This window comes from Buceros rhinoceros, unplaced genomic scaffold, assembly GCF_000710305.1.
Source record: "Buceros rhinoceros silvestris isolate BGI_N320 unplaced genomic scaffold, ASM71030v1 scaffold730, whole genome shotgun sequence".
Lineage (NCBI taxonomy): Eukaryota > Metazoa > Chordata > Aves > Bucerotiformes > Bucerotidae > Buceros > Buceros rhinoceros.
In genome coordinates this window covers 1-27,555 of record NW_010388772.1, presented here as the reverse complement: position 1 = coordinate 27,555, position 27,555 = coordinate 1, and the positions used below count along the sequence as shown (strand labels likewise).

The window sequence follows — 27,555 nt, the reverse complement described above, 5'->3', positions numbered from 1 at the left end:
AGGAATGCTAGAGTTGTTGTTTGCTGTCGTGATAAATGTAGTTCAGATTGGCCAAGTTCTCGCATTTGCTCTTACAAAAAGTATCCACGTTACCTTACTGACCTGTAAAGTAGCACGTACAGTCAGTGGCTTAAATGAGCTTTCAGGAGTGCCAGTATGAAAGAAGAGGGGAAAACAGAGTGCGTCCCCACTCTCTTTGCTCTCCGCTCTTTGCTAAGTGCCAGCATGACTGTTCTCAGGTAGGTGTACACCTACACATTTCGACTACTAGGTGTTGCAGCACCTGGAGAGGAGCTGGAATAAGGAATGATTCAATGTCTGGAACGTGTTTCTTTGAAAGCTTACAAGTGCATCTGTGCTCTGGCGTGTGAGTAAACCAAGATAGTAATTGCTGATAGCTGTAAAACGCTGGGTGTTGGCTGGGTAGAGGACACAGGTGACTTTCCTGAAAGGACTGTGGAGATGAGGGTGCTTCTCATGTTCACATTATGCATTTTGTCTGCAAAATCTTGGAAATTAGGAAGCTTATCAAAAGAACCAAGAATGAGCATGGCAAGTCAGAAGTGACCTGCATTAGCCTGTAGCTGTTAGGTGGATGCTCAGATACAAGCTGTTAAGAACTGCATGGTCATATGTGATACTTTCCTGCATATATACAATACTCTTCCAGCAACCAGCTTTCCCATCCAGAACTGGTTTCTGTGTAGTGAGTGATCCTCAGTGCCTGCTCTTCCATGAAGCATTGAGGCCTTATAGTTAATTTAGTCATACGAAAATTTGTGTACCATTTTTATATTTTGAAGGATTTTCTTTTCAAAATTAGCATTTCAGCATCTCAAGATAGTATCCCATACGTGGTATTCTTAGGCTGACAAGGAATACCGGATCATCCGTGGAACTGAAGGAGCCATTGGAACAGAGAGAAGAATGCACCTTATTTAGTTAATTAATTAGTTATTTTAGTACTAGTGCAGATGTAATATCTTTAAAGAGGTTTAAGTGCATGAAGATTGAGATGTTAAGACGTTGATTTAAGGAAAACACTGTAGTTATATCCCTGTAAAAGCTGTGCAGATAAGATCTGATTTGAAATGCCTCTATTAATTGGCATTTTTCAGTCAGCTTAAAATTCTATTTGTCTGTGAGACTTCTGTGTGATGATCTCTTTGACCGAGATCTGATCTGTTCCAGTTCATGACTGTGATAATTTCATGTGCAATTTACCTTTTTTCCCTGTAAAATCATCTATTCTGACTTCTTAGGCTGGTGCGGGGTTTTTGCTCCGCTTATCAGTGTGTGGCAAGACAAGTCACACTGTGTTTGCAGGCGCTGTGCCCCAGTCCCCTACCGCCGGTTGGTGCAAACTTGTAACATTTACAGCTACTTGCTTGCAGTTCTCTTCTGTGGGTTTTCCCTCCATTCCCTACCTCCTTTGTGAGTTAAATTAAGATTTGGATCTTTCGAACATTACAGTAAAGGAATAATGTAGATATTTTTGTAGTGGCTTATTTGGAGAGAATGCAGTGATTCTTAAAGAAAATATCAGTTAATAAGAAATCCTTTTACTGGTTTATAGTGAGGTGTTGTTAGCCTTGCTTTTGAGAGCTGCCAGGCATGTGGGCATGGGTACCTGCCATTCAGGCTGGGCTTCTGGAAACCACTTTTTCTGCATTTCTTTGTTAATGAGGTGAACCAGTAAGAGCACCATTCAGCTGGTGAAAAAGTTGTATTCCAAGCTGAAAGGGAGTGCTGTCTTTAAAGTCGTATCCTTTTCTTTCTTTCCATGATGATGCTCATACAGCTTTGTCAGAAAACACCACACACCCCCATCCCAGCCCAGTCCTACAGCTTTCCCATGTAAGCTGCACATCTTTGTATGATCATACCTACCAGAGCAGCAGTAGAAAATCAGCTGTATGGTGGCTCATTTCTGGCATAACTCAAAATAAAATGTTGGCTGTGTTTTGAAGCATGGTGGATTTGTCATTTTTTGAACTATGCATTTAACAAAAAGGAAGATAGAAGAAAGAAACATTATGTAGAATTAATTCTTTGATCCTATTTCCCTTAAGTCGACAGAACTGGAAGTTACCTGTTTCCAAGAGAATGTGATTGGTCCTTTCAGTACTTTTTTCTCCTCTGTTTTCTCTTTAACCTGATGATAACCACCAAACAGTTGCGGAAGAGATGTCATTGGTTTTGTGTGTATTTGTATTTAAGTGCCTAATAATAAACTTAAGTTCCTATGCTTTAGTGGAGCTCAGACAAGAATGCAGAGCCTGAGCATGCACATCTAGCAGATCTGGAGTTCTGCCTTATTCCTTGTTTTATGGGTGGTCCTGCAGGGATGAAGTGTGTATACAGGGTGTAGAAAACTCATCAAGATCTTGTGCCAGTAACTGAGTTATTAGTGATGTCTGTCCCTTTAGGTTATTTGCAGGAGACATGGTATCTTGGATGTTTAATTTATTAACATATAAGTAAAAAAATGGAACTTTTTCTCCCTCTAAGAAATGCTTTCTCTTGCTCAAGTCTTAAGACAATAGAAAACCCTGGCATAGAAAGAATGGGCAAAATTCATACATTTTGGAGTGCAGATTAAATTATATTCCATATTAAATAATAACACATACATGTGTTTCATAATTCCTAGTAGTTATCCTTGCTCTTTATAGCAGCACCAATATTTTTTTCTTAGTGTTGCTTGTTACCTTGGAGTTTGGTTTAATTGTCTTCGTGGAGGAGTGAATGGATCTATGTTTTTTTCCCTGTCTTTACAAGTACAAGCGACAGCTAATTTTGTGTTTCTTTTGCTTCCCATAGGCTGGCACCGATGCGATTATATACACTGTCCAAACGGCATTTTGTCCTTGTCTTTGTAGTATTCTTTGTTTGTTTTGGTCTGACAGTCTTCATAGGAATAGCAGGTAAGGATGTTTTAAAAGATTACAGTTCTTGTATGCTTTGCCTAAACCTTATTTATCTGTTGGTATTTACAGATGTATTTAAATTTTAATGAGTTTACTGGCCCGAGATGTCTGAGGAAGCATTACTTCTGATAGGGAGGGGGAAGTGTTTCTTCTGTCACATTTTTTCGTATAAGAACTTACCGCCTACATGGATTTGGTATTTGCAATTACTTTGCAAGGGAGAGCCAGTAAAATAGAACAAACCCAGCATCACTGTAACATTTTTTTTCAGATGACTGCTACATTAATTTTCTTCTTTGTATTTCAATCTGTAAAATGTTGGTGCTCAAACTTGTTTTCTTATGAGGAAATTGGTAACTGTTTTTAAAGCCTTCTAAATGTTTGGGTGAAAAATGCCATGAAAATATAAAATACTTTAGTAATTAAAAATACGAACTTCTGTTGTTGAACACACGTGAGCTTAGGTCTCTGGTTTTGAAGACCTTTGTGGAGCTCATAATGTGATCTAGGAGGCTAAGCAGTTAGTGCCTGGATTACTTCTCCTGGAGATCAGAGAGATTTGTGGAAGTCTGGTTGACAAAGATGCAGTGTGTCATTAGGCAGATGCAGAGCAGGGGAGCCCTCTGTGTTTCATGCCAGAGAGCTTTTCCAGGTCTAAAATGTACTTGAAAACAAAGTCAGCATGTTGTCATGCAGTGTTAATAAGCTAATACTCTGCTGTCATGTAGATTTGTCCTCACAGAAGTGACAGACAGGGAGAGGAGAAGGGAGGAACTTGTACTCATGTAAGAATTATTTCAGGATGTTACTGCCTCGCCCCCACTTTACTGCTTACTTCCATGTCAGCCGGTGTGTTCTACTGTGTCACTTTTTGACATCTCTTTGACCTGTGTGTAGGGTTGTCTCTACCTCTGCTCTGTCCTTCACTTCCTTTAGAATGAGATGGGCTGCCCAGGCCTGGAACTCATCTGCTCCTGCCTGCCTTGGAAAGACTGGGGGTTTAATTGGAGGCAGCTGTTGGGGCTTTTTGTGCCTTGTAGGCAGCACATTCTTAAAAATAGTATTAAATAATAACATTTTTCTGTGAAATAAAACCTTCTTTCCTGTGGTTTGATTTATTATACCAGCCTAAGGGCCAAACAGATTTTCAGTTCACGCAGGTTAACCACTGTTATTCCTGTGACTTGCCTAAGGATGCTGAAGGGCATGGTTTGGCCACTAAAATACCATATAAATAGATTTACAAAAATATATTTTATCTCACTGATTGTCCTGGAATTACTTAATTTAGTGTCGTTTGTCTATTTGGCTTAAAAGGTGAATCATATCTGTAGTTGTGTATTTATACTGCCCAGTTGCAAGAAACGCCAGAAAGCTGTTTTACGTAAGACTAGGCAAAAGAACCGCAATATTCCTGAAAGACAAAACTAAGCATTTCATTCTTAATTGGTAGCAGACCCTGAAAGAGAGCTGTGTTGGTGTGTTGCATTGCATCTGCGTGCAGAGTGATCTGATGATGTGGTTGCCTTTGGCCCAGTAGATTGACTGCTATAAGCAACGCTTTGTCATCTGTACTCTGCTGGGGTCCCAGGACTCACCTGTGATCCCCTTCAGGAACTGGCATGGCTGTGGGATTCTTGTCCTTGTAAAATTGGTTTGCTGGATGGTTTTGTTGACAAAGTGTGAGCACAGTTCATTATTATAACTTAATTATTTTTGAAAGAATGCTGTTTGCCTTGGGAGGTTACCCACTGAACACTCACTGTGATGTTTTCATGGCTTTTGCTGACAGCTCCTTGCTTCCTGTGAATAGAGGGAGGGGCACGAACAGTAGAGAGTTCCCTCATTAAAGGGTGCAGTCTGAGCAAAACTCACCAAACCCACTAAGTAAATGAAAAAGTGGGAGATACATCCATATTTTCTATGGTGCTTGAATATGCCATTGCCCATACTCAACATCACTATCTGCAGTTTGGAAGGCCTAGCAGAAGTCTTTCTTCTCATCTGAGAAAACAAGACAGTTTAATCTGAGGTGGATGTTGCTGTTCAGTCCTGTAAGCCATGACAGATGCAGAGTAGTTTGGGTGTTTTGCCCCAAGTTACAGTCCCTTTCTTTCTCTTTTTGCAATGGGTCTATGTTATCTTTGGGGTGAGACATGTGCAAGGAAAGTCCAAGGTGCAGAGATCATTTTCTGTACCTATGCAGTTTTCCTGTTCACCACCTCAGGATGGTTCTTTGCTTTCAGATGAGATTCTGTTAACTTAGCAAGATGAAAAGAAAAACAATAACAATGTGATTTAATCACCATTTTTCAATAATATGACCACAGCATTGTTTTGGTCAGTTGCTTTGAAAACCTTTAATATATTGCTTGCTGGAGGAGTAGCAGTTATAGCAGTAGAACCTCATTTATCTCCTCGTTGCTGCTCTTAAAGATTGGGACTATGATCTTTCTGCTCCAATATTGGTTAGTATCTTCTGGGGAAAAAAAAAAATCCTCAACTTTTTAAAAAGGCTCATTCTGTTGTTTAAGTTAAGACTTAATTACTGAAATACGATGACTTATCAACCGTGTGCACTTATTGAAATTGAATCCTCTTCAAAACAAAAATGCCTTCCAAAAATCCGTCCTGTTTATATGTACTTGAGAACTGAGAAGTTTAGTGATGCAAACTGACGTTATAGGAGGTGGCTCTTAGCGAAGTTGAACAGTAATTCTAATATGAAATTTTGAGTGTGATAGGCAAAATTCTTCATTTTTCTATTTAAAATCAGTGAGATGGTTAATGTAATTAGAGTGGTGCTAGAAGCCCAAGCAATGTTGCATGTTTAGAGCTGTCATGACAGCTAACCTAAAATAGTTCTTGCACAGAATAATCACATATTGCTCATTTATAAACCGTTGTTTCTCTGTAGTAACTTTGAAATTCATGGTCTTTGTGAAAAACTGCTTTTCTTGCATAGTTTTTTTAATACTGACTTTGTGGCTGAAACCGCATATTTTGAGGATTAATAAATTACATTCAGTTGCCAGATAGAATAACTAAGAGGAGAGACCATTTGGACACAGTAGTCTTACTGTCACTGGGAAGCCTCTAGAGTGACCCAAATACACATGTTCTGCCTATGTCCCTATGTGCTGTACTTCTCCTCTGTGTTTGTTCATGCCCCAGTATACAGATACAGACCTTTGCTTACTCTTCATTTTTCTGGTGTAGTTGTTTTGTGAGTACCTACTTTTGTGCATATGCTTACCTGCATGCATTCCTCTTCTCTCCAGTACCATGTGTTCTTGCATACCTGAGAAGGCTAAGGGGAAACCTTACTACTGCTGTCTACAATAACCTTTTCAGAGGAGACACAGAAGATGGAGCTAGACTTTTTTCAGAGGTGCATGATGATAGGATGAGAGGCAACAAACACAAGCTGGAATATAAGAAATTCCAGTTAGGTATTAGGAAATTCTTCTTACCATAAGGGTGGTTAAAAACTGCAACAGGTTGCCCAGGGAGTGGGAGTCTCTGTCCTTAGAGATGTTCGAGACTTGTCTGGACATGCCCTTGGGCAATCTGATCTAATTAATCAAAAGAGGGGATTAGATGGCCTCTGGAGGTGTCTTCTAACATAAATTTTGATTTTATTGCTTCACATTTACTGCATACAGAGCTAGAGGTAGAGTGTGAGTGGATGGATGCAGTTGATCAGTACATGTTAAGTGTGTGTCTGTGTCCAGAATGGTTGCAGAAAAAGTCTGGTAGTGAGCTGAAAATCTTCCACTACAACTGGACGTGAAACTCCATGGATTAAGTAGATTGTCCGTTTAAGGAGAAATTGCTTATAAAACTTGTATGCAATTATGTTTATTTACATCATGATCTACATAGTATATTATAGCCCCAGATTTCTGTAGAAAAGGAGGGGCCTTGATCTAAGTAGATTGAGAACTGTTCCTCAACAAATGAGGGTATCTTGCCTTGAACAGACATGCAAAGAAAATTAACAGAACAGAGATGCAAGTCCAGCAGTAGCCAGAAGTACTGTTACTGTGATTGTACAAGCAAGTACACCACACGTGCATAAAAAGGCATGAGCATCATGCGCTTAAATACAATGGGATGTGTTTGCTCTCGTACCTGACCCTTGAGTGCAATGCATTGTAGACGCTGTTCCCTATGTAAATCAGGTGATGATAGCAGTTTGGCTATAGAAGCTTTATAGTGCAATTAAAGATGCGGTTTTTTCAGCTAGTTTTTGTAGCCCATGTTGAGCTTCAAGTTGCTGTAACCACAGTGCCACTGGTGCTTAGCTAGCTTTTCTGTAGGTGAGTACTTTTGGGACTGTGCTGTACAGCTTAGCTTGGGAGAAACGCTGTGTGGTTTGCTGTAGTAGTTTGGAGTACATATGCAGGGCTTCTGACATGGAGGACTTGATTTGTACTTTATTTCTTATTTAATTACACCTAAAAATACTATGGCAGGAAGGCTAAAAGGAACATCCAGGCCAAGTTTATTAATGATACTGAAGTGTCTAAGTGATTTAGCCTTCAGCTTAAACATCTGAAAAGTGGGATTCTATTTACCTGCTTTGCAGAGAGGTATTTTGTACAATCTTTTGAAATCCTATTTTTATGTAATTACGTATCAATAATACACATTCCTCAATATTGTTTTCTTTTTTCCTTCTTTTGTATTTTGTAGGTCCTAATGTAATTGAAACTTCTGTAGCAAGAACTGACTTAAATAACACCCTGAAGGTAAGAGTTAATAAATATAATTTCATTACTTGAATTGCTTTATATGATGTCAGTAATGTTAAACATTTCCCTTCTCCCCCAGTTATTTTAAGTATTTAAATTTTTACTGGAAAACTTTTTGGTCACGTGGTGCTTTCCAGTTTGAAATAGAATGTGCAAAAAAATTGTACTATCACTGAGTTATTCGATGAGTGGCTCAGCAGCAGTTTCTAGCCTTTTATTTTTGTGAGCAGGTAAGGCAGAGAATCCTGTGATGTTCCTGCACAGTAATTTCTAATAAAGTAACACTTGAGTGTTGATAGGACTCCCTGGTGAGTTCATATTGGAGATTCTTGTAGGAGTTCCAGAAACAGAAATTGAGTACATAAGCTGAAAAAGAATGCTCTCAGTGGCAGCTAATGATATCCTTCTTGTGACCTTCCTTTTTATCAGCTGGGAAGGAATATTTCTTTTTCTTGTTAACTGTTCACTGTTGTGTGACCAAGAAATGGGATCTGGCTTCCTAACATGAACCTTTGCATTCATTTTCTTGAAAGCTTTCGTGTTTTGGTTCTCAGTTGTTGCATTTTTATTTCTGTCTAGATCTTCACTGTTGACCTAATATCTAAAGTAATCTTTGTGAAAGCGTAAAAAGATTTCATTGGGGTTTTTTTTAAGTAAATTTTCTTTAAATACACTGGAAAGTTTCTTTTTTTTTGGTCTATTATTCTCTGATAAGTGTTTGGATTGGTAGTTCATTATGGCTGCATTTTTTATTTTTAAAAACATATTTTTGTATTAACTGTGTGGTATGTTGTAGTAGTTCAGAGTACACATGCATGACTTCACGTGTAGGTTTTAGCTGTTAATCGTATCTTCCATGCTTTTGAAATGAATGTGGGATTTTTAGAAAACCTGGTGGAAACTAGTTGTTGTTTTCATAATTATAGTTGAACACGTTTAAAACTGTGTAGCAGATTAGGGGGTTACAACTCTGACTTTTGATGTGAAGTGCTAGAAATTACTTTTTATTTTTAGGCTGGGTCTCAGGATTTTGTTTTTCATATCTGAACCTTTTTGCTGCTGCTTTTACGTGCTTTAAGTAGTTGTAGCTTTCCTTACTTCACTGCGGTGCAAGAGACGTGTGCTATTTAAGTTAGTTCTCTGGAAGACTTATGTTTGAGCTGCTTACTGTACTGTCCACAGAGTAGCACGTATTAAGCCTATTCCCAAAAATATTGTCTCAAACATAATTGATGTGACTGTCACCATTGTAGCTACTGATCTACCACGTTACACAGTAATAGCTGGTGCTAACCTTGTGGTTTTCTTAACAGCTGAAGCCATTTAATTTAAGTTCACCACCCCTGTCTACTTACAACCAGCAGCTGTGGCTGACCTGTGTAGTTGAGTTGGATCAGCACGATGGTGAGAATTTTACCTAATTGTCAGGAAGCTGCTATAGCAATTTGTATATTGTATATTGTGTCTTTATCTGTCTTGTGCATGATCCTGTGGCTTTCTGGCTATGGTTGGTGTTTTTTTCTCTCATGTATTTTTTTCCCTCTCTGCCCACTGGCCCTAGTAAAGGCATGAACAGCACTGAACTTGAGAACTGGAAGCAATGGGTATATGGGTTGTTTGTTGTCTATGAGAGCAGTAGTATCTAAGGAACCTGTGTGTCCCTTCGTTTTAGGGGGAATTAGATGTGTAGCTTGTAATGATACTCATTTTCCAATAAAACTTCCCTGTAAATATGTGAGAAATACTGTATTATTAATTGCTAATCTGTCAAAATTCAGTACAGGGCATTTGTGACTTACTACCTCAGTATATAAATAAAAAGTTTTGTGGTTTTTCTATTAATATACTGTACGCTTACTCCGGTAAAGTACAACTGAATAACTTTGAGTTATGTTTGGCTATCATATGTGTTTTAAACTCTATTTGGAACTCTATTTGAGATTTCATTTCTGCATGTAGCAATAACTTAATGTTTTCTCTTTTAATTACAGTATCCTTGAAAAAGAATGTTACTATGACGGTGAAAGTACTCGGGGTGGTGAAGGATGGAAGCACACCGTATGTTAATAATCAGGTTCACAATCGGACGAGATTGCTCAGTTGTGCACAAGTATGTGGCTGCTTAAACAAAACTTTGATGCAGTACATTTTCTTTAGATCTCTTTGTGTGCGCGTTACATTACATTGCAAATGACAAGAATATATCTGTTACGCGCATCTCAGGAAAGACTCCAGAGTATAGTTTTATTTATAATTGCAGCCTAGCTAGTAATGCTGACCAAGATACCTACTATCTGTCTTTTTCTGATCACTTCTATGACTTGTCTACTACCCCTTAAAGACCCCTCTTGTTAGAGTAGCTCTCTTGTCAGCAAAGCAGTGTGTCCTTCTTACTCTCCTAAACAGATTTAGCGGTATTGAAGGATGGGATATTGTAGAAGGTGATTAGCTATAGGACTCCAGAGGAGAGAAAAGTTCTCCTCCAACACTTAGCAGAGCGTCTGGTTGAAATCTGTGGCATCTGTTTCCGAAAAAGCCATATTTCTTGCCACCTGTGAAGAAGTATTTAAGGTTTTGGGTTTCTGCTATAATTTTCACTGAAATCTTTAAGCTTGGAGACATCCAAAACAGCTTCTCCAGATGCAAGTCCTTTAGGAATGACATATCTGAAGCTTTTTGTGATAAGCATATAGGGTAGATCAAATGTTTTCTTTTCACACACACACACACATAGATATATACGTACACATACATAAGAAATCTGCAGAACATAATGATCAGCGTTCCATTATATTTACACCCAAGAACGCAATATGCTTGGGTTTGCTCTTTCCTCCTGTTAACTTTTAGGAATGAGTTAGTACAAGATAGCCGCTTCTTACAACCTGAAGACCTAGAGCTTGACTGACAGGAGTTATTCAGATCCTTCCTGGTGCTGCAAGCAGTTGCTTTCACCAGCTTAATGGAAAAGCTAGCCTTGTTTATCAGTTCAACCTTTGATCCTGCTGACTGACTTTATCAGTTTCTTCGTGGTCTGGTATCTTTCCAAAAGTTCTTAATTTGTGGATCTTGTTTGAGTCTTGTTCTGGGTGATGAAAAACCTCATCATCTGGCTGATGTTAACCCTGCAGAGCTGGTTAACAGTTGGGCTCAATGATCTTACAGGTCTTTTCCAACCTAAAGGATTCTATGATTCTATAATAAATATCATTAATATCTGACCATTTAGGAACAAATTCTTCTATGTATACTAACAGTGCATACTCTGGAATAAATTAAACGTTTTTACTTACTATTCCTGTGTGTTCACAGAAATGCAGTGAAATCATTGTTGTTCACCTTGGCTACCTGAACTACACTCAGTACAACGTATTTGTTAGCTTTGAAGATCTAAATAAGTTAACATACACCATCCAGAATATTACTTTCACCGTAAGTATAAAATATTATACTAGCAAAAGAAATCTCTTTAATTACTAATGCTGTAGAAATCTGCTTTAACTGTAATGAAAAAAAATTTCTCACTTTTTAAGATAAACATAAAGATGCATCATAATTTTTCTGACATTACTAGTGTGAGAACTATTATAGCATTTGCTGTTAATAAGAGTCTAGACCAATTTTTTTTTAACTCTGTAAGGGAAGATTTTTCTTTCAGAACTGCTAATGCTGTTTTCTGGAACAGATAAATTTAGTCTAATTCCTGGGAGATATTTTTAACATTAAGCAAGTAGACTAGAACATCCAGTTTTCTGCATTTGCTTATAGAGATGTTGCCTCTCTAAAGCACGGTATCTCTTGCAGCCTTTCCAGGAGGTGTATCTGGATTAGCAAGATTTTTCCAGACTTTACAAAGGAAAAGATGAAGATATTAATATTTTATCGAAGAAAAATGAAGATTTTTTTACTGTGTTTATGAGGAAAAGTGTTTATTCAGCCAAAATAATCAGGCTGATAAAATAATTCACTAAAATAATCCCTAGTGAAATAACCAGCTCAGTTCATAGCCTAAAGATTGCTTATAAAACAGTTATGTTGTCAGTATGTGCTGACTGGCTCCAGAAAGAAATTTAGAAACATTTGCCGTGGGAGAAAATGGAACAAACCCAAATTTATAATAGAGGTAATTGTGGTGTATTCTACCTGTATGCAACATTCCGTATGTCAGAACAGGTAACAACCAAAAATCTTACTGTAAAGCACAAGTGGCTTTATACACTACATGAACTTCCTGAGTATTAATAATTTGTAATATTCCAGTGCATAAAGCACGTAATTTAAAAATAAGCTCTGAGGGGAAAAAAAACAAACTCACAAACCCTTTGCTTAGTTCCAGATTTCAAAGAGGACAAGTGTTGGAACATTTATAGTTGTACTGTTGATTATCTGCTTTTAAGGCAGATTTGTAGGCAAAACCAAAAATCCCAAACCTAACGCTCTGCTTTCCTGCAGCAACTAAAATTGTCCATTTATTTAATTATGACAATTGTTTATGGTGATCTCAGCTGAAATCATAGATTGAAAGGTAAAGCTTCTTGTTCAGATGGGCAGAGCATATGTTGTACCAAGGAGTTTACATTTCAAAAACAGTTTCAAAAGAGAAACCAGCTATGAGATAAATTATCAACATGCTATAACTGATATTTGTGCCCTTCTAATAATTAGAGAAGAAGGAGCTTTTCTTCCGTAACCTATGAAAAAAGTTATTTATTTCTTGTTAGCTTATTTATTCTTTCCTTACTTAATTTTCTTCTTTTTCACTTCTGAAACAAGAGAATAAGCTCTTAAAATAACAAACTCATTATAGGATGCATGCCTGTACCTTATCAACCTCTTCATAATGAATTTATGCATCTGACCTTGGTAATAAAGAACAACATACTGGATTTACTTAATTCTTGACACTCAAACTTTGAATGAAAGTGCAGCTGAAATCACTGAAGAATATCCTTTTTGTCCTGAGAAGTCATGTAGTAGCACACTGAGTATGTTACAAAGTGGCAGGGTAAAAGAGAAGCAAGAATGTTTGGCTGCTTTGGTTATCTTTTCATGAGGTAGCCCTATGGGTGTGTCCCTCTGTGGTGACATGGTGGAATTTGGTTATACCTGTAAATTTTGAAAAGTAAGGTAACTTTTCAGTATCTGTAGAAAGTGCCAGTTATTGGTGTTTTACGTACCCTGTCACAATTTTAATGGGGCTACTTTTCTTCTGCTTTCTTTTAGTGGAAGACCTACAATCCAACTTTTTCACAAGTGGAAATATGGTTCCGATTTGTCTTTGTAGTTCTTACATTTATGGTCACGGTAAGATTCTGTTTCAATTTTTCTGGAGTATATTATGCAGGCAGCTGAAAATACTGCTCTGTAGCACTGTGTTTAGTTACTAAAGCCCAGGCACCAGAGTTGAGTGGGTGTAAAAAATGTTTCTAAAATACTTACGTAGTTTTTACTAGTGGTATTGAAGGGATATTAAGAAAATAGGATAAATGGAAAACTTGTTTTTCTAAACTCCAGTTTTGAATTGAAGGAATTTTGCTTAAACAAAGGAAATTGTTATTAGATGTTAGAAAAAAATATTTTTTGCAGTGCGGTTAGGCTCAAACATTGGAGTAGGATGTCCAGAGTGTGGGCTGTCTGACTCTGAAAGTGAGGAAAACATAGTTGAATATGACCTTGATCTAACTCTAAAGTCATCATTGCCTTGAGTGTGAGGATGGGCCAAAAAACCTCCAGAGGTCCCTTAAAACCTGAATGATGCTATGATTTAGATTATGTTTCCTCCCCAACCTGGTTTGGCCCCTAGAAAAGAAGCATGTGGGGAAAAAACCCCAACACAAAATCTAAAATGCAGAATTTTCAGAATAAGGATTCTAAAGCACTGGACACTTGTATAGCATTTTTCTGGTATAGATGCTGTCACTCAGCAGGTAACTGTGAATGTGATATGGAATCTGTCTTTTTTAAAAAGCGAGTTTAAGTGGAAGTTGTTGGTAGTCCGTGGCCAGTAATTAGGCAATTTTTTTCAACCATTGCTGGTTTCCTTCTGTTTGCTCAAGACTGATTTGTATTCGGGTAAGCCAGCAGAAGTAGAAGCTAGGAGATGTGGCTACTGTATTACAATGGTCTCAGTGGCAAAGGCCTCATGAAGCAGCATTTGCAATGCGCTGTGTTGTCTCTTTACTCTGGTAAAACCATTGAGGCTGTGTTCCTTCCTCACAAATTTTTGTTGTTTCTGTTGTTTTATAGTGTCTGTTTGCACATTCCCTGCGGAAATTCTCCATGAGAGACTGGGGTATTGAACAGAAATGGATGTCCATCCTCCTTCCCCTCCTGCTACTTTACAATGGTACCCGCATCCCGGAATTTTTAGAAAAGCTGCTTCTTTATGAAAAAAAAAAAAAAAGAAAAAAGAGAGAGCGAGAAGGCAAAATGGAATTTGGCCTTGAATTTACAAGCAGCTGTTTATAAGGCTTCAGAAAACTCATTAAAAAAAAACCCCTAACCCTTTTTAAGTGTATCAAATTCAAGAGCATAATGAGTAGATGGATGTAATTATTTTCTGTTACGTGAATGTCAGCTCTGTTTGTTTAAAGCTCTGATTGAAATAGGTGGCTGCAACCATAGTGAATCTTTCATAAAGCAGCACGTAAATGCAATTTCTGTGTTTGTCTGCTAAGCCTTCTTCATTTTTCAGATACGCTTTAGTTAAAAACAGAGACTACTTTTAGACTGTCAAACCACATCAGATTCTAGAACTCTCTAGCGGTACCAAAAGACTATTTGCCTTTCAGTCATTCTATGATGATTTTTTAGGTCATCACCAAGAACAGTGGTTTAGTAGAAAGTCTAATAAAACCTGAAATCTTCTAGAAATGTTGGCAGCTATTTCAGATTATTTTTACAGCACGAAGAATGACTGCTGGAGGCACCATTTTCTTTATAAATTACTTTTAAGATAAAGCAAACTCTGAAGATACATTCCACTTTACTTTTCGTAACAGAAAACACTGCTTTTTCCCCTCTGTTTTACTTTTTTTTTTTCTTAATTCGTTACAGATCCATTTTTCCCCCTTTCTTTTCTGGTGAACAGCTGGTTTCCTGGAATGCTGGATGATCTATTCCAATCACTGTTCCTGTGTGCACTGTTGTTGTTCTGGCTTTGCGTCTACCATGGTATAAGAGTACAGGTAAGAGTGCAACATTATCTACTACTTACTGAGAAGACAGTATTTGTTTTTTCAGTTCTTTCAAAAAGTGACAAAAATGAAACCAAATTTTTAAAAAAGAGACATCTATTTTATTCTTAAAGTACTACGTGACACGTGAAGCTTTGGAGTTATTGTGGTGAAGTAGATTGACTTGGGGCTACCGTGTCTAAATGAGATAGATGGTAAAGTCCACTCTAAACTACTGCAAGATGGTCTTCAGAATTACGATTCTATTATGCTTTGTTCTTGCATGAATGGTGCTCCAAATCTACTGCATTTTATTAAAAAATAACAAATGATACAATTCTATGGCTTCTGTAATCACCTGTGCAGGTTAAAAATACAGAAGGCAAGTGTCTTAATCTATTAGAATGAATGAAATCTCAAATGAGGGTTCACTCCTTCACCACATCATTGTTTTCTCAACAGGGGGAAAGGAAGTGCTTAACTTTCTATCTGCCCAAATTCTTCATTGTTGGGCTGTTGTGGCTGGCTTCTGTTACACTGGGAATATGGCAAACGTAAGTAGTCTAAAATTAAGTGCAAAAGTAACGGGCAGAGAGTGTTAAGGTATGAGAAGAGTTTTTATAATTAGTGCTGTTTGTTTCTTAATGCTCTGGTTGTGATATAGGAATGGAGTGCAAGTTCTTACAGTTTTGCAAATTGTAGCTAACATGGAAACAGAATTGCCCGTGGACAATTTAGTAGTACCTGATTTTATAAGTTGGAGTGAGATCTAGAAATTGCTACTTTGTCAGTATGTTACGGCTCCCTACAATATTCCCACCACTGCTACATCTCAATTAGCTTTTAGTATTTGAAGCAACGGTTTCTCTGAGTTAACTATTACACAGTTAGACCAAACTTTCTCAACTATTAAACCTGCACAATTGGATTTGACACTGCTTAGTCAAGCTGTACTCCCTCTCCTCAAAACCCAGCTCTTTTGCTTGGTTTAGAGTTTCTCTCATTTTTCCAGTTTGTTGTGTTAACATAAAGGTGTCACTGTTCCCTAACCAGAAATCTTTCTGTTCGGTACACTTGCAGTTTCTAAACTGTTTTAGTCTCAGCTGTTTGCCTCTTACTTTATTTCTCAGAAGGAGGATACCTTCTAACCTCATCCATGCTGTTGCACATTATGGAGAGCAGTGCAATTGCAGGAAATACTTGTGCTAAAGCCCTATCATTGGAATTTATATGAGTGTAAGGCTTATACCACAGTCATTTCTTAAGTATAATTTTTATCACCAAGGATAAAATTCAAACACTAAATCCTGAAGGCTTGTAGGAATTCACAATATAATAGATTTTCTAAAAAAATAAGTGGGGAGATCAGACATGCTCACAACTGAAATCCTCTATATTCTTCAAAATTGGTGTCACCGGTTTTGGCAGAGGTAAGCCATCACTCTGGTGACGAGTCCTTGCCTATTTCTAACCTCTCTCTCCTACACTGGGAGAGAAAGAGTTAAAAAGCAGAAATAGGAGAAGGCAGAAGAATTTGTGAGACCTCTGAACATTTGAGAAACTGAAACAAATTTTAATAACACTAGAACAAAAATATATTCTATACAAAAGAAAAGCCAGTGAGCTATTAAGGGGTGTCGGCGGCGGCCACGTGTTTCCCGCAGAGGCAGAACAAAGAACTCGCGGCTGTTACAAAACGCCGGGGCACCACGTGGAAAGGCAGAGTCTGCACGGCTCTACCGGTCTGATCATGGGGGCTGGAGCAAAAGCAAAGTGGCAGCGGCAGAAAAGCAGCAGCAGCAAAGCAGCAGGAAAAAGGCAGCCCCGAGGCACACCGGCTCCAGCGGGGAGGGGGATCGGTCCCCCGTGGCGTGGTGGGGTTCCGCAGCGATGGCTCTCTCTCTGAAACGGCGACTTGCTGAAGCTAGAGGGCAGAGCTGAGCCGAGCCGGGAAAGATTTTTCCCCGGTGACAAACCACAAGTCTGCTGAGCTGCCAGTCACCAGCCGAAGCGTGTAGGACGCTGCCCGGGGTGGAAAGAGGAAGAGGCACAGGCGACCGCATCTCTTAAAGGCACAGAACGCTCATGAGAAACAGAAACGCCCACAAGAAACTTTCACAACCAATGAGGTGTGTTGAGCATGTTGAGCATGAAGGAATATTCCAACTGGTCAGTTTAGAACGAACAGGAGAACATTTCTCAAACTGTTGCAATTGGGTTTGGAAGGAGGATATTATGTCCTGTAAATTGTCAAGACTCCACTGGAACCACTGGCATTGCACCAATTCATACAGCCAAAAGATCTAGTTATAAACTCACTATAGTAACTTTAAATCTTTTCTTTGTTAGTGGGTTTCTTGGTCAGTAAGGCTTTTTCACCTTGTCTTTTGTAACAGTGTAAGCACCAGTTTTTCATTGTGAATCTTTTCTAGTGTTAATGAAGTACATGATCCTACATATCAATACAGGGTTGACACAGGTAATTTCCAGGTAAGTTAGAAACATTTCCTTGGTATTAAGTTGTCAGGTAGAGTTAAGCAATGCAAGGGGGTGGGGTTTGTTCTTCTATTAAAATCTGTAACACCAATTAGAAAATAGCAAATGCTGTTCATGTGGTCTTTAAATCATGAAGAGGCCGTATTGAGCTCCATCCCAATGAGAAGAGTAAATTGTCCGACAAATCTGTAGACTAAACACTGCTCATGACTGTTGGAATTCAAAGAAATTTTTTTAAGCCTTTTAAGTCAGTTTTGTATGTCTTTACTCCTGCCAAGACCCTCTGTCCTAGTAAGTTTCAGACTTTTGGAGTTATAGGGGTCCTTGTGTTGGTCTCAGGGGCTGTGTTTTTAAAAAATCATTGCAATTCAGCTCACTGTGAACTCAGTAAACAAAATGATGACTTCTATTAAACATTCTTTCTTTACATTTCCCCAAACCCTACCTTGCTGTATAGCCATCCTTGTTTTGTACTTCCTTTCCTGAGCCTACTTTCCCTGAATAAATGGACTGTGCTTTTTCTTCCCGCGCTCGGCTTTTTCCTCGCTTTTTCTTCCTGGTGCGCACTTTTTCTTCCCATGCTTGGCTTTTTCCCATGCTCGTTTTTTCCCATGCTCAGCTTTTTCTTCCCGTGCTCGGCTTTTCCCATATTTTTTCTCCGCGCGCTCTTGCTTTTTCTTCCCATGCTGGGCTTTTCCCATACTTTTTCTCCGCGCGCTCTCGCTTTTTCTCCGCGCGCTCTCACTTTTTCTTCCCACGCTGGGCTTTTCGCATACTTGGTTTTTCTTCCCACACTTGCTTTTTCTCCCCACGCTTGGCTTTTCCAATGATTTTTCTTTGCACGCAGGGCTATTCATCTGCAGGGCTTTTTCTTTGCACGCTCGGCTTTTTCCCTCGCTCGCTTTTTCCCTCGCTCGCTTTTGCCTGCAGGGCTTTTTTCTTCGCATGCTCAGATTTTTCTTGCCACGCTCACTTTTTCTTCTTACGTTTGGCTATTCCCATGCTTTTTCTTCGCATGCTCGCTTTTTCTCCGTGCGCTCTCGCTTTTTCTTCCCATGCTCGGCTTTTCTCATGCTTTTTCTCCGCGCGCTCTTGCTTTTTCTTCCCATGCTGGGCTTTTCCCATACTTTTTCTCCGCGCGCTCTCGCTTTTTCTCCGCGCGCTCTCACTTTTTCTTCCCACGCTGGGCTTTTCGCATACTTGGTTTTTCTTCCCACACTTGCTTTTTCTCCCCACGCTTGGCTTTTCCAATGATTTTTCTTTGCACGCAGGGCTATTCATCTGCAGGGCTTTTTCTTTGCACGCTCGGCTTTTTCCCTCGCTTGCTTTTTCCCTCGCTCGCTTTTGCCTGCAGGGCTTTTTTCTTCGTACGCTCAGCTTTTTCTTGCTACGCTCACTTTTTCTTCTTACGTTTGGCTATTCCCATGCTTTTTCTTTGCATGCTCGCTTTTTCTCCCCGCGCTCCCTTTTTCTCCCCACGGTCTCCTTTTCCCATGCTTCGTCTTGCCACGCTCGGCTTTTCCAATGCTTTTTCTTTGCACGTTTGCTTTTTTGCACACTCAGCTTTTTCCTCGCTTTTCCCTCCCACGCTCAGCTTTTCCCTCCCACGCTCAGCTTTTCCCTCCCACGCTCAGCTTTTCCCTCCCACGCTCAGCTTTTCCCTCCCACGCTCAGCTTTTCCCTCCCACGCTCAGCTTTTCCCTCCCACGCTCAGCTTTTCCCTCCCACGCTCAGCTTTTCCCTCCCACGCTTTTTCTTCCCAGGCTCGATTTTTCCGATGCTAGGCTTTTTCCCACGCTCGGCTTTTTACTACACTCGCTTTTTCCCCCATTCGCTTTTTGTGGTTAGGGAGATAATGATTTCCATTGAGCGAAAAAGGAATAGACCTTCAAATAATGAAAACTAACACTCTTCTTATAGGGAATGAAAATCTTCTTCCTTGTGGTGGCTACCACATACATTCTTTACCTTTTGTTCCTGATAGTGAGAGCGTGCTCAGAACTTCGAAACATGCCTTATGTTGGTAAGGAATATTTCTTTTGATTCTTACCCAAACAGGCTTGCTTCTCCTAGATGTAGGGGTAAATTTGCTAATAACTTTTCTCAATCTTTTTCAGATCTCAGGTTAAAATTCTTGACTGCATTAACCTTTGTAGTGCTTGTCATTAGGTAAGGCTTTTCAAAGTACATTTTTCAGTACTGTAACTTCTATAACTTTTTTTCAGGACTTTGGATACAATTTATTGATAAAAAAATTGTCAGTGAAATTGAGGAATATCTTTGATATGGTTGTTACGGCAAACATTTCTTAATTTTTTAACCCTTCTTGAGGCTTTTAGAGCTAACTTTGTAATATTTCCATTACCACACCAATACATTGCAAGATTTTGAGGTTCACTTAGCAGAGATGTTTTCTGTACTGCTGAGTGGTCTGCAGTGCACCTCTTTTGGAACTTTTTATTCTAAAGCCAAAGTTTAGATTTAGTTTCTTAGATTATTGTTGATATCTGTCTCCCCCATTCCAAGGAGTTATTTCCAATTACTGTTGACTCTTGGATTGTCTGTACTGGATGAAATCTGAAGAAAATAGACCATGGATTTGGGTTTTTTTTTTCCTCTTTACTCTGACTACTAACTTTTAATCATAAAAGAATAATTCTTAAATTAGAACTACGAGAAAAAATGTGCCTTGAAATAAATGGTCAACTCGTTAACATAGTTATTTTCTCATATACTCTTTTGTCAAGTGACCATTTCGGTTTTGCAGTTTAAAGACAAGTAACCTATATGCTTTAACCTTTTTCCACAGCATTGTTATACTCTACCTACGCTTTGGAGCACAAGTTCTACAGGACAACTTTGTTGCTGAGCTGTCGACTCATTATCAGAATTATATCCTTGTGTGGCATTACTACTTGAGTAGGAATGTTGATCTGTTTTCATGCAGAAGGTACTTTAAAATTATGTACCTAAGGACTGAGATCTTTGAATTCTAGGTGGGCTTTTGAAGTTCAGTCCATTTTGATTCAGGTTTCATGTCATCATTTTGTAATGGCTCTTTGTAAAGATTATGAGCTGAGAGAGTTTCAGTCTAATTTGTTTACATCACATAAAACACAACTGCATTTGATCTTCTTCAAAAGGAATGAAGGCCTAGATATGATTCTGCTTTCTGAAAGTGGCTGTGTAACTGCAACTGCTTCTGTTACTGATAAGCCTAGATATGTGTTGGGAGCTAGGAGGAAACAATATGTAAAGCCTTCGGTATTTTCCCAAAATGATGCAAGAAGCCACCTTCAGAGTTCTATCTGCAGATAGCCCTTTCTCCTTCCTTCACAATTGCCAAGAAAGAACTTTTTGAAAAATAAACAAACAAACAGAAAAAACCCTGAAATAAAACCCACCCAAACAACCCCCTCACTCAGCTTTCTTTTAGCATCGAAGGCAGCACTATTCAATTTGCCATACTTTCCATTGAAATGGCTTATGTGTGGTTTGGGTCTTGTTTCCAAAGTTGGTATGTACGGAGCTATACTGAGCAATATCCTTGACACTTACTACCAGCAGAATTCTTATCGTTTTATGGTTTACTGAACTTTTATCTCTACACATTAGCCTTCGTGTATTCCCCCTCAAAGAACGCGCTATATGGTAAGTGTAAGCAATGCCTGGCAAACTTAGATGACAACGGGCTGGTGTATTAGCAGATAATAAGCACTTGTCGTCTTAGAGTTTCGATTTGTTTGGAGTTAACGTAAGCAGAAACCGCACTGGTCCTGAGCAAATTAGTACTGGAAATATAGAAGTATAAAAATGAAGGAGCACATAACGTTTATGCAATTGATGGGCTAGACTTCAATTCTCATGCACTTAGATCAAACTTACGGTCAATATCATGTTTGCATATAATACACTAACTTTTGCATTGACTCGCAGAGAATCCTTAAAGAGCAACCATACTTCATTTGTACTTCGTTCTGACAAATTTGGGGGAACTTGCTGTGGGAGAGAGCTGCACAGGGCCCTTGTAAAGGGAGGTAAAGGGCTGAATTGGTGGCTCTTCTGTTTCTGCATTCCTATAGAGGATGTAATCTGTCTCACATGATGATTACAAGGCATTATCCCTCTCTAGGAGATAAAGATCTGTAAAATAAATATTTGTAGCACGTGTGTTCTCTGCTTTAAGCATTGGGTTTAAAATATTGAACCACTGAACAGCCCAGATTGGGAGGGAACTGGACAGATCATCTGGTCCCACCTTTCATGGGAAGGGGAGCCTAGGTGAGATTATCTAGCACCCTGCCCAATTGCTTCTTTCATGCCAGGAGGTATGCAGGCAGAAGGCAATAAACGGTGGAGCTGGTCCTTTCTCTAAACTTTTTAGGTTTGAGATGGATGGAACTGTTACAGAAAAGTGCTGTTTTCCCATTAAGTAAGACAAGAGAAATGGATGGATGAGGATAGATTTTAAAATGTGCTGTTTGGCTTCAAGAAGTATTAGTTTATAGAAGACAGAAAGTAAAAAGCTGCCAAGAAAAAGATGTTTATGGCAGATTGCTGGATTGAATTTTACGTGTGTAGGATTATGAACTGCAGCCAAGCAGCACAGATGATGCAGGAAATTAAGGCCGTAAAACAAGGTAGAGAGAATTGTCATAAATAGCCAATGGAAAGTATGTGTTTCCTTTCATCTCACCGTAAAGGTACGAGTCCTTCCATCATCTATAACAAGGATGAATAATAATAATTGACTTGCATACAAGGGATTACAACTTTGGTCTACTACATTTGTAGCTTAGAAATAACCAAGAAGGTAAAGAAGACTGTGCTTTTTAAATATATATGAACTTTTGAATAATGGTTAAGAAAATGACACAGGAAACTGCACAAGGGAGGAAATCCACTTATACAATGTGGAGAATATCCATCTAAGAATAAGATGAGATAGTTATGTTGTCTCCTTAACTCTTAAAAATATAATGATGTGGTGGCTGAAGGGTGAAAAATTTAAAGGAGATAATTAGTGTTTGGTATAGTTTAGTTGTAGTCATGACTGCCTTGGAAGTTGTTGAGTTAGAAGTACAGCCACATTTCTATATTTAATGTGCAAAATCAACCCTAATTTGTATTTTCCAGAATCACAGTTGAAAGACAATCCTGCTTTTTCTATGCTGAATGATTCAGATGATGATGTGATTTATGGGTAAGATTATAACATACCTATGGAGAGTTACTCTTGGTGTGTTACTTTTATAATGTTCTTTTCCGCTTTCATTAAATAAGGGAAGGATTTGTAGGCTGTTTGTGAAAGTATTCTGCCTAAACTGCAGAAATGCAAGGAAAATGGATCTTGTTTTGGGGTTTTTTTTTTGTTTCTGAAAGTAGGATTGCCATGGCCCTGATACAAACAGGTAAGAAAGTATTAGGATGGTAGGTCACAGAATGAAGGCACCAAGAGCTGTGAGGGGAAAGGACTTCCTTTTGTATGGGAAGGACTTGCAGGAGGCAGGTGGAGTTAGCAAAGAGGCAGATCTTATGTAAATGATTCAGAAAAGGAGAACAGCTCTCGTTAACTGTCCATCACTTACAGAAATAAGTAGCAACTGTAGCAAAACTTCCTAGACTTGTGTGAGTTTATGTAATATGAGAACTACGGTAACAGTTCAAACCCATCCCGATCAGGTGTTTCTGTGCTGGGTCCTAAACAAACTCATTATCTTCCCTTGACGTTTTCACCTCTTACCAAAGACACTGAAGTGGCTGGAACAGTAGAGATGGGGTTAATGCTGCAGTAACCTGAACCAGCGTGTGCTAGGCTAGCAGTACTCGCTTGTCTGAGAGAGCCTGCCTTTGTTCAGTTAAACGAGCAGTGGAAGTACCAGCTTGCTGGTATATGAATCCTTGTGAAAAGTGGCTTGTAGTTACTGGATTAACTTTTATTATGCATCATTCTCTGGAGAGAAGTCATATATATTGTTCATACCTCCAGCAAGGAAGGAAAACAGCTACCAGCTTCTTATCCAATAATAGTTTGATGCCTCGATGTAGTTTAGAACTTTTCTGTTTATTTTGGACTTGCTGTCTGAACGTGGTGTTCAGAAGTTTTAACAAGTATCTGTTTCACAGGAGTGACTATGAAGAAATGCCGCTCCAGAACGGCCAAGCTATTAGGGCCAAGTATAAAGAGGAATCAGACAGTGATTGATTGATTGATTTTGACGTAGACAGACTTGTTCAGCTGGAATTAAACCAATTCTGAAGTTTTCCTAGATGGACAACTTCCGTGGCTTCCTCACAGTCTGCTGTCATCTGAACACTGACTCCCAGGAAGGATGACCTGCTTCTGTTTCTGTTTACAAAGTTAAAACTGAAAAAAAGAATATTTGAAATGGTTGTGGTGAAAACTTAAGAAACCAAATCTTCTAGATGTCTTATAAAATGCCTGATAAAATGCAGGATGTCTATGGACTAAAATCTTTAAGTCCATTTCCTTTTAGCAGTGTCACTGATTCTGTGCTGCTTTCCTGCTTGTTCGGGGTTTTTTGAGGATTACGTACAGCATACTGTCATTCATCTGTTGCATTTGCGTTTGCTCCTTTTTCCACTGCTGTACGAAGTGCCTCACTTCCCTTTCAATCTTCTACCTTAGTCTTTTGACCTGGAAGCAGGGAATTAAGTGGTTTAGGGTTTCTTTCTCCTTTTTTTTTTTAATGCAAGAAAACAGAAGCTTTCTTTTTGTCCTTCAAAGATGCAGTATAGACTTCAGACCATTTCTTAAATTCTTTTAAATGAGGTTACCCGATTTGCAAGTGCAACATATGTGGAAATAATCAAGTTCTGGTGAGCCAAAACAGTCTCTGTGTTGCAAAATTACTTGTATAATATGTTTCGTAAGATGCTTTACTGCCACAACAGAATTGTTTGGTTTGGGTTTTGTTCTTTTTTTGTTTTTATAAGCAGCCCTTTCAAGTGGAAATATTTAGGCAGCAACAAATCTCAGAAGGAAGGCAGTACTTTTCTTTCGGGGTTTTTTGCACGCTGGAGGAGATTGTTACACTTACAGAGATTACAGTATGAAATTTTCATAGAGAATTACAATTTCAGATTTCCAAACATTTCATTTTTAGAGGCTTTTTCTACATTGGAATTTTTCCTTAAGTTGTATTAATAGATAGCTAATTGTCATCCTAGGAACAATCGTGGTTGCTCATGTATTGAACGTGCATGACAGTTCATTTCTGAGCATGTTCTGTGCATAGTTCAACTTCTTTGTCATGTTGCAGTCACCACCTGCACTGATGGGTACTTTTACGAGCACGTGTTGTGGTTACCTGTATTCCAGTCTGTGCTGGAGCGGAGTTACACAGGAATCAGGTATTCCTAGTACAATGCTGCTGCTTCTCTATTTAAAAGTTGGTTTTCTCCTACACTATTGTTCAGTTCTTTATTTAAGCGGATGCTGTTTGTTTCTCACTACTTTTGTTTTCGTGTACTTGATCTGTCTGAAAGTATCTATTTTTTTTTCATGGATTCATAACTGTGATTTACTGTTGTAAAATTTCTCTGCCCTGCTACTGTAGAAGACTCTCCAAAGCAACTTTAATGTATTAGTCAGAAAATGGTGCTGGCTCACACTAGGGAGTTGTGCTCATCGCTGAAGTAGTTTAAGTGGAAGAGTGCAACCAAGTCCTGCTAGACTTGCTGAGTCGTATTGGGGGGGTGAGTAGATTTGTTCTGCTTTGATGCAGTAACTGTTCTAGACCATTCCCTTTGCAATAAGCTCCTGGCAGCTGTTTAAGATGAAAAAGGGGAGACTTCCCAGGACAGCAATTTGGTTAGAGAGGACCAAAGAACTGCTTCGTGTGGTGGCATCATTGCTGTCAATGGATTGGTAGCTAATCTCTGATTAAATCAGTGTCTGCTCAAGACAAGTGTATTAAGATACGTTGTGTGTGCGAGAGACAGAAAACTTTCTAAAATTATGTAGAGCTGTGAAATTTTTTGAGGGTATTTGAAATTTAAAACTTTCTGTACCAGGTATCATTTATTTGTTAGAAGCCAAACCACTATTGTATGGCTAAAGCCAGGAAACTGCTGGGGAGAAGGGGAAGGTCTTTCCCTTTGATTTCTTACTTAATTGTTGTCAGTTTAGAACATACAGGGAAATATTAAAGAGGTATTTCAAGCTAGTGGTGGTTTGTTCTTTTCCAGTGAACTGTAGTAAGATGAACCTTCAGCACTTCTTTTTAGACTGTTTTTAGCAAATATAGCAGATGATCTTTGCATCCTGAAGGTGGAGAGCCCAGTCTCATCTTTACTATTCCCCAGATGACGCTCTCAAGGCTTACAGCTCTTAGAATTTGCAGAGTCAGACGTGGGAGCCAACTAAGCATCCTTTGCATAGCCCAAATCCTTCTGACTTCCATCGAGGTAAAAAGTAGGTACAGGAATTATGTCTTCAGAAATTGGTATTTACATGATCCTTATATATTCAGATCTTTTTGGCTCTGATATTATTCATTGTTGTTCTAAATTGTTCTGAAGAGATAAGATGTTTGATTTGACCAATGTTTCTTATCACAGTCCAAACCAATTGTTAGTTAACCCTGAAATACGCTGTCATGCTTTGGGATTTCATTAACTAAAGAGAATATTTTTAATCTACCTTTGGGAAGATTACTTTTTTCTAGATGTTCTCAGCCCATTTCACTTGCCATTTTGTTTGCATTTACTTTTCTCCATCACTACGTTCAAAGTGGAACGAGAATGAGAAATGTGTACTTAAAATGTCTCACTATGAAAACAGTGCAAGAATAGCTTCCTCATTAACTTTTAGAGGTTATATTCAAGCAATGTTTGCCATACAAAATCACTCTGTATTTTGGAAGTGCTAGTGTGTAATGGTAAGCTTGGTTGAAACACTGCCACATGAAATTCAAAACACAGTGAAAAGAAAAAAGCAGTGAAGCAGATTAAATAGTTCTGCTAACAAGAAATCTCAGTTTCACTCCTCTTATTTCCACGGTTGGAAAGCAGAGAAAGTATTGGAGGAATATTACAACATGGATTGTAAACAGCTTGGGAGGAAGTGGCATAAATTCATAAATTCTGAGTACTGTAAGGTATAGACAGGGGAACAGGGGAGGGTGGTTCCAGCTGGGAGAGACTTTGATCTGTGTCCTTCTGTGAGCCAAAAGACAACTTTGTATCCACGGTCACCTAATTTTCCCCTATTTCCTTCTGCTTATGCCAGTTATAACCTTTGCATCACTGTAAAACTTTTTTTAGAAGTTTGTAAATATGTAAAATGAAAATACGGGAAAAAATGTGTACCAAAATGGTATAAAAAAAATGTGTAAGATAAATGCTCTGTTTAATGAGAAGCTGTAATTAAGTGCTGCTTCAAGAAAGTGTGCATGAGGCCATGTGTTAAATATTCTGTGTATCCCGAAGTTGTGTTAATGAAAGCAAAGTATCCATTTCTCTTGGAAAACTTCATGCTAATATGGAATATGAAGGAAAAACTAACATTTCGCGCCAAGCAAATGTTGGGTATTGACTTTCTTGGGAGACTTCATGTGCATAATCATTGTTAAATATGTTCATAATAAAGTTTTATATCTTTATATTGTATCTTGGTTGTATTTTCTTTCTAGTGAATGACTGCTTCATTTTCATACCTTACACATTTTCAGTTTACAGGTATTTTCTTATGCTTATTTAAACTTGGTTAATTGCGTAAGGCCAGGGTCTAGGAGGCTGTGTGTCAGCACAGATTAAGCAGGGAATTATGTTTTGGGTTGTTGTGGGGGGGTGGGTTTTTTTTTTTTGTTATCCTGTCTGGGCTTGAAGGTGGAAGGACAGGTTGCTGACATGAGCCAGTGTACAAAGGGGAACTGGCATTCTCATGTGGCTTTAACAGTGGCTTTCCCAAGCCTGATGCCACATGCTGGCAGTATGACTTCTGGGGAACATTAGTGCCAGCTGCCTTTCAGCCAAAGGTGTGTGCTGCCTGTTAGCTGCTGTCAGAGGCTGTGGCCAGCAGGGCTGTCAGTTCTGACCCTGCGATGACACAGCCTCTCAGCACACCCAGGAAGGGCGCCCCACCTTCAACCCACCGGCCAGCCATAATAAAGGGTTTAGAGAGGGTGAAGATGCTGATGTCATGTCACCTTGTCGCGGTTTGAGAAGGGGGGC

General features: G+C 38.9%; 1 protein-coding gene across 1 annotated transcript; it reads left to right on the top strand.

Moving 5' to 3' along the window:
- Positions 1-156: 156 nt before the first annotated feature.
- On the top strand, positions 157-23,563 carry TMEM181 (transmembrane protein 181). Its single transcript, XM_010131137.1, has 17 exons — positions 157-239; positions 2,824-2,927; positions 7,629-7,684; positions 9,001-9,091; positions 9,679-9,797; positions 11,000-11,119; positions 12,911-12,991; positions 13,934-14,033; positions 14,744-14,874; positions 15,325-15,416; positions 17,295-17,352; positions 19,279-19,381; positions 19,476-19,527; positions 20,168-20,250; positions 20,920-21,009; positions 22,495-22,561; positions 23,485-23,563. The coding sequence occupies exons 1-17, from the start codon at positions 157-159 to the stop codon at positions 23,561-23,563; spliced, it is 1,509 nt and encodes a 502-aa protein (XP_010129439.1).
- The last annotated feature ends 3,992 nt before the right edge of the window (positions 23,564-27,555 follow it).